At 41.4% G+C, this 7,500-nt stretch overlaps 1 protein-coding gene across 1 annotated transcript in view; it reads left to right on the forward strand.

The window, feature by feature from the left end:
* LOC311149488 (extracellular sulfatase Sulf-2-like) overlaps window positions 1-7,500 on the forward strand; it is a gene marked incomplete at both ends in the record, with an annotated part of 56,911 nt that overhangs the window by 44,860 nt on the left and 4,551 nt on the right. Inside the window, 3 exons of the mRNA XM_084186680.1 lie at window positions 1,111-1,207; window positions 1,488-1,582; window positions 1,854-1,913. Of these exons, the coding sequence (XP_084042806.1) occupies window positions 1,111-1,207; window positions 1,488-1,582; window positions 1,854-1,913 (252 nt within the window). The remainder of the gene's footprint in view (window positions 1-1,110; window positions 1,208-1,487; window positions 1,583-1,853; window positions 1,914-7,500) is intronic.

Raw genomic sequence — 7,500 nt, forward strand, 5'->3', positions numbered from 1 at the left:
GTTGAATGTGTTGTTAGTGCTGCATGTTGAATGTGTTGTTAGTGCTGCATGTTGAATGTGTTGTTAGTGCTGCATGTTGAATGTGTTGTTAGTGCTGCATGTTGAATGTGTTGTTAGTGCTGCATGTTGAATGTGTTGTTAGTACTGCATGTTGAATGTGTTAGTACTGCATGTTGAATGTGTTGTTAGTACTGCATGTTGAATGTGTTGTTAGTACTGCATGTTGAATGTGTTGTTAGTACTGCATGTTGAATGTGTTGTTAGTGCTGCATGTTGAATGTGTTGTTAGTACTGCATGTTGAATGTGTTGTTAGTGCTGCATGTTGAATGTGTTGTTAGTACTGCATGTTGAATGTGTTGTTAGTGCTGCATGTTGAATGTGCTGCATGTTGAATGTGTTAATGCTGCATGTTGAATGTGTTAAATCACTCCGCCAATTCCTGGTTGCTAAAATTCTAATAGTTTGCCTAACTTCAGTATATGTGACAAAAAAAGTAAAGTGTAAAGCAGGGTTTCCCAAACTTGGTCCTGGGCCATCAAACTCCATAGAGGGGCGAGTGTCTGCTGGTTTTAGTTTTTTTCTTTCAGTTATATATAATAAGCCCAAGTCAACCAGGTGAGGGGAGTTCCTTACTAATTAGTGACCTTGATTCATCAATCAAGTACAAGGGAGGAGCAAAAATCCGCAGACACTCGGCCCTCCGTGGAATGAGTTTGACTTGTGTGGTGTAGAGAATCATTGTATCATCTAAACCGCTGTGAAATATATTTTCCATAACCCAAAAACATGTATTTTCAGCTGTTTGAAGCTGGTGTACAAAACCGAAAGTAAAATCAGCAAAAACTAAACTTAAGAACAGGAAGTAAAGAAATAGAGCACATATATATTGCTTCTTAGACTTGCTTTCAATGAGAATGATAGATCTATAACTCACATTTCTATGTGAATTTGGTCGGGTCGCCCAAAAAGTTACATATTTCAGCTTTATTACTGCATGTTGAATGTGTTGTTAATACTACATGTTGAATGTGTTGTTAGTACTGCATGTTGAATATGTTCTTGTGTTCTTAGTCATTGGGCTAAATGCTCACTGTGCATCCTGTCCTCAGGTGCTCTATCCTGGCCGATGACACGGTGAAGTGTGATACAGGGATCTATAAGTCTGTGCAGGCCAGGAAGGACCACAAACTCCACATCGACCACGAGGTCAGTTTTCTCAGCCACTCACATAACCACAAAACAATTATGCTTTATTCCTCAATGCAGTTGATTATCTTCAGTGGTCACAGTGATTTGTGTAATGACAATCAATGACTGCCAATGAAATCAACTGTGTAATTATGAATTAATTGAACGGGTGGTCCTGGGAATCGAACCCACTATCTTAGCTTTGCAAGTGCCATGCTCTAAAAACTGAGCTATAGAGGACCACGTCATTGTGTTGTGACATTTCTCTATCTAATCTAATGTCCTGCGTCTCTCTCAGATTGAGACCCTGCAGACCAAGATCAAGAACCTGAGAGAAGTCAGGGGTCACCTGAAGAAGGCCCGCCCAGACGAGTGTGACTGTATCCGCTACATGTAAAGACAGAACATCTCTCTCCTCTCCTCTCCTCTCCTCTCCTCTCCTCTCCTCTCCTCTCCTCTCCTCTCCTCTCCTCAATCCACAGTTCACGTTGCACAACTGGTTTATTACCAACATCCACACACTAAACGCCAGCATTACATGCATTTACAGTAAAGATAACAGGACTCTACCAGACTCAAATAGCTTTTTTTCAGACCCCCTGTGGTTCTCCCTGCAGATATTCATCATAAAGGCTGAATATGTGAATATCTGTCTGTGTTTCAGCTACAAGTCTAAGTACAAGAGTAAGCTCAGGCACAAAGGAGGCAACATTCACCCATTCAGGTAAGGGTGTGGGTTTGTGTTGTTTATCATGTGTGTATTTCGTATAAGAAAGGGATGTGTACAGTATGTGTTCTTATGACTGTGTAATTATTGTATATGTACAATATACTGTATGTGTGTATCAGTGGAGGCTCCTCAGAGGAGGAAGGGGAGGATCATCCTCCTCAGTGAATTTCATTTTTTTTTTAGTTGTAAAAACATTGAGAAAGTTATCCTTTTTAGATAAAACTATACTAAATATATTCACATGTCACCAAATAATTGATGAAAACACACTGTTTTGCAATGAAGGTCTACAGTAGCCTCAACAGCACTCTTTAGAGTAGCACCATTGTGTAGCCGGAGGACAGCTAGCTTCCGTCCTCCTCTTGGTACATTGACTTCAATACAAAACCTAGGAGGCTCTTGGTTCTCACCCCTTCCATATACTTACAGTAATTATGACAACTTCCGGAGGACGTCCTCCAACCTATCAGAGCTCTTGCAGCATAAACTGACATGTTGTCCACCCAATCAAATAATCAGAGAATGAATCTAGTCCTGAAAGCATAAGCTACAGCTAGCTAGCACTGCAGTGCATAACATGTGGTGAGTAGTTGACTCAAAGAGAGCGAAAGACAAGAGTTGAATAGTTTTCAACAAATTAATTTCTTCAAAAATGAAGGAGCAGCAAGAGAGAAAGATTTCTCTATTTTTTTCACTTTCAGTTAAACTTACTTAGCTATCAAATGGGACTGGCTAGTTTAGTTACTCAAACACCTGGCTCAAACAGAGGGACGCTATGTTAGCTAGCTGGCTATGACTATCCAACACAACACTGGAACTCTTACAAGTCAAGGTAAGCTTTTGGTTTTATTAATTTATTGCCACCGGGGCCCGCCGGTCTAACTGCTTACTGACTATACGCTGTAACGTTACTGCATGATTGTAGCGGGTTTACTAACGTATTAGTTCTATTAGCTATGCTGACTAGGACGTTACTTTAGCCAATATGGGGACAACGATGTAGGCTGTGTGTAGCGGTTATGACATGGTTTGGAAAGGTTTCGCCTTCTCACATACAGCTGATGTATTCTGCCGATTCTGTTGAAAAACGTTTCTTAAACGGAAGCAAACGAAACGGGTATAAGAAATACCGGAATTTGTCCAATAGAAACTCTCGTTTGCAACTGTTGGACTAGTGATTACACCCTATATAAACTAGATGTAGGCAAGAGTGTGCAAGGCGGTATTGAATGTCACTGGCTGTCCATGTGTCACTGTCTGTCATCTCACATTTTTCACTCGACCTGTGTGCATCTACTTTGTAAACTTTCATTCATAGGCTAGGTTGTAGCAACCTCATGATGGGTATAGGGAAAATTCGAGAATCATGTAGTAGCCTAAACTGATCGCTGTTACATTTAACTGGGTGAATGGAATATGAATGACAGTCATCCAACATGCTGTAATAGAAATACGGCCATGCTCATGAAAAGAAAATCGTCCTCCCTCATCATAAACGGCACTGACCGCAACTGGTGCGTGTGTGTGTGTGTGTGTATGTGACTGTTTCATTGTGTCTGTTGGTGCTATCATCTTCAGGACAGGAATACCGGCTTACTTAACGGAGGAATAAACACACATGTTCATCGTTGGTGTTTCAACCAGAACGCGGGAAAATGCCCATTCTTTATTTTCGCACATGCGCAGTTGTACATCTCTCATAGGGCATAACTGTACCAGTGTAAGAACACAATTTATAGCATATTAGTCTATATGTTAACACCCCCACTTGCTCTTATACTGTACAAGTCGTATTCAACCTAACTATCAACACATTTAGCTTACAGTTATACATCTCACAAATGTCAGTTTACATTCCAAACATATAACCCAAGAATTTTTCATTTTTGAACTTCGTTACAGGTTTAGTCAAAACATCTGCAACCATGTCTGCCGTTGGACAATATTCAATACTTATTTTGCCATCACTGAGCGCAGATCGAATGAAATGATATCTGATGTCAACATGTTTACATCTCTGACGACATACTGGGTTCTTTGACAGAGCAATTGCACCTTGGTTATCTTCAAAGATTGTTACTGGTGCATATTGGCACTCACTATCCATCTGGCCCAATAACTGTACAAGGTACAAACTTTCTTGTGTAGTAGCAGCCAGTGCCATGTACTCTGCTTCACATGTAGATAAAGCTACTGTTGGCTGCTTCTTAGACCTCCATGAAATAACAGGTCCACATTTAGTTAAACTAAAACAATACCCTGTTATGCTTCGTCTGTCACTTTGATCTGCTGCCCAATCAGCATCACTATATGCTACGAGGTTGAGTTTTTTCCACCCCCTTTTTGTAACACAACTCCTGATTCATTGTCCCCTTCAAGTACCTCAACACATGTTTAGCTGTTATCCAGTGTTGCTCTTTTGGTTCTGATAGGTATTGTGACAGCTTGCTGACAATCCAACTGATATCCGGTCTTGTACATGTCATAACATATATCAAGCTGCCTATCACTTCACGATACCTTTTTGAATCAATAGGTTCACCATCACCATCAAAGTTTGTTTTTTGTTCACATGGTGTTGACCTTGTTTTACAGTCTGACATACCAAACCTTTCCAGTATCTTGGTTATGTACCTTGTTTGGCTCATCTTTATTTCCCCTTCACTTTGTGTAAAATCAATGCCTAGGAAATGTCTAAGCCTCCCAAGATCTTTCATCTTAAATTTTTCACTTAACATTTCTTTTACACTTGTGAGTGTGTCACTATCACTAGCAGCGATAATTAGATCATCGACCCAAATTATCAAAATGATCCTTTCTGTTGCAGTTTGTTTGTTGTAAACACAGTGATCAGCTGGGTTCTGTGTAAAACCATTTTCACTAAGGTGATCATGCAACATTTTGTTCCAGTTCCTTCCTGACTGTTTCAGGCCGTACAGTGACTTGTTCAGTTTGCAGACTAGTTGCTCACCTGTATCTGACCTGACTTCAAAACCCTCTGGTTGCTCCATGTACACTTCACAGTCAATAGGAGCATGTAGATATGCTGTTTTGACATCCATCTGATGTAACTCCATCTGACGTACTGATGTCATATTTGCAGTTGGAGAAAAAGTATCCTTATAGTCTATTCCTGCCACTTGACTATATCCCTTTGCAACATATCTTGCCTTGTATGTCTCAGTCTCATCTGAATTGTTTTTTTGACCGCATAGACCCACCTGCCCCCCACTGCATTTTTACCCTCTGGCAGTGTGGTCAATGTGAATGTATCATTTTCCCTAAGGGAATCCATCTCCTCCTTCATAGCAGTAGCCCAAATCTCTGATTTTGGTGAAATCATTGCTTCTTTGAAGGTTTGTGGTGCATTGCACATTACTCTGTAGCAGTAGTCAACACTAGGTGGTATCTGGTCATCACACTTCACTTTACACTCATAGTCTTTTAAGTACTGGGGCTTCTTCCTCTCTCTGTCTGGATAGCGTGGACTCTGACTATCTGAAGTCTCGATTTGCACATCTTGTGTCTCTTCGGAATTTTGATCTGCCATTTTGGCTTTTGGCATGGGGGATTGAAATCTCTCCCCATGAAGATCATCACTCATTTCCAAATCTGTCTGAGTTTGGCGTTCGACTACACCTTTTGTAACGAACTTGACTAATCTGTTTTTAAGAACTTTTCCAGTGTCTGGGTAGTAGACTAGGTATGCTGGACTATTTTTATCATACCCGACAAAAATACCCTTTTCACATCTTGAGTCCAACTTTTTCTTGTTCTGTCTGTATGCATAGCAAACAGATCCAAATTCTTTCATCTTTGAAAGATCAGGCTTTCTCCCAGTAAACATGTAGTGTGGAGTCTGTCCTACACGCTTATTGTAACACCTATTGCGAATTACTGCAGCAGTCATTACAGCATATGTCCACAATTTCTTTGGTAGGTTGCTCTCAAGTAGCATGCATCTTGCCATTTCAAACAGTGTTCTCCAATTTCTCTCAGCGGTCCCATTTTGATGGGGTGAGTAAGGGGCTGAAGTTTCATGTCTTATGGCATTCTTACTGAGCAGTGACTGGAACTCTTTGGCTGTGTACTCTGTGCCATTATCTGACCTGACACACTTTATTTTTCCATAAGGGGCCACATCAGCAATAAACTTCTCAGTAGCTTTTACAGTATCACTTTTTGCTTTTAGGAAATACACAAAAACTGCCCCTGAATAATCATCCGTAAATGCTAGAGTATATCTGAACCCATCTTTCGCCTCTGGCTCAATAGGGCCAGCCAAATCAGTGTGCACAAGCTCAAGAGCTGCTTTTGCCTTTTCATCAGGCTCTCTGTTTCTGCTCTGAACAAATTTTCCCTGTGTGCAGATTTCACATTTGAGGGTAGATTTGTCAATCTTACCTGTGATTTTCATTCCCTCTGTCACATTTTCTAACTTTGACACATCCTCAAAATTACAGTGGCCAAGAATTTTGTGCCATGTGTGAATATCATAGCACCCATGACATCCATCATCATTTTCATCACTTACAGTGTTAAGATAGTAAAGTCTATCGTACTCCTCGATGTCAAAAGTGGTACCGTTCTTGTGGATGAGCTTGTTACACCCCTGTCGAAAGTTGATTGAAGCTCCGTTGGCTGTCGCTGCTTTAACAGAGAAAATGTCCTGTGGAAACGACGGCACGTACAGCGCCTTCGTCAGCGTTGTTTTCACCCGACGACCCTTGTTGTCTCTCAGGTAAACCTCCGCTGCACCTCTCCTCTCCGCGACACCATTCGTTCTTGTTCCGTCAGCCAGCTCCACGGAATGTTTTTCCGGTTTGAAAGTCTCGTCAAACTCCTTAAACTTCCCGATGTCCGTGACTATATGTGACGTTGCTCCCGTATCAACCATCAGCCCTTTATGTTTCAGTCCACGAACCTGACAGTCACTTATTTTGAATGCAAATGTGTGGCCTTCAGCATCTGTTGCTTGTTTCACATTGTCTCTTCTTTTTCGTCTGCAATTTGCGTCAGTATGAGTGGAGCGCTTGCAAAAACTACACCACTGTCTCCGTTCTCTGTGCTCTCCAGTAACAGTACATTCCCGGGCCTTGTGCCCTTTCTGGCCACAGTTGAAGCAGGTTATCTCGGTCCCTTTATCTCTTCCTCTTGGCCAGCTAACTGTAATGTTACTTGCCTTCATCACGTTGTCGTCAGTGGAAATGGCGCTAAACTTCTCGGTGCTTTCATAGCTCCTCAACTTGGTTTTGAACTTGCCATAAGTTGTCAGCTCGTCACTCTGCGTTATGTGGATGGCAAACGGCTTAAATGATTCGGGCAAACCTTTCAGAATCATTGCAATCAACAGCCCGTCACTTAAAGTCTCTTCAGCATTCCTCAGTGCTGTAATAGCCGTCTCAGCACGAATGATATAATCCGTAACACTTTCGTCACTGGCTTTCTGAAGAGAAGTTAGCTCAGTGTAGAGGCTAATCACACGTGGCTTCCCTTTACCTGCATAATGTTCCCTCAATATCTTCAACGCTTTTCTCCCATCATCTGCTGCTTCTCTCATTATCAGGGAAAGACTTTTATC

This window comes from Coregonus lavaretus (genome assembly GCF_964263955.1).
Source record: "Coregonus lavaretus genome assembly, chromosome: 22".
In the NCBI taxonomy this organism is placed as follows: domain Eukaryota; kingdom Metazoa; phylum Chordata; class Actinopteri; order Salmoniformes; family Salmonidae; genus Coregonus; species Coregonus lavaretus.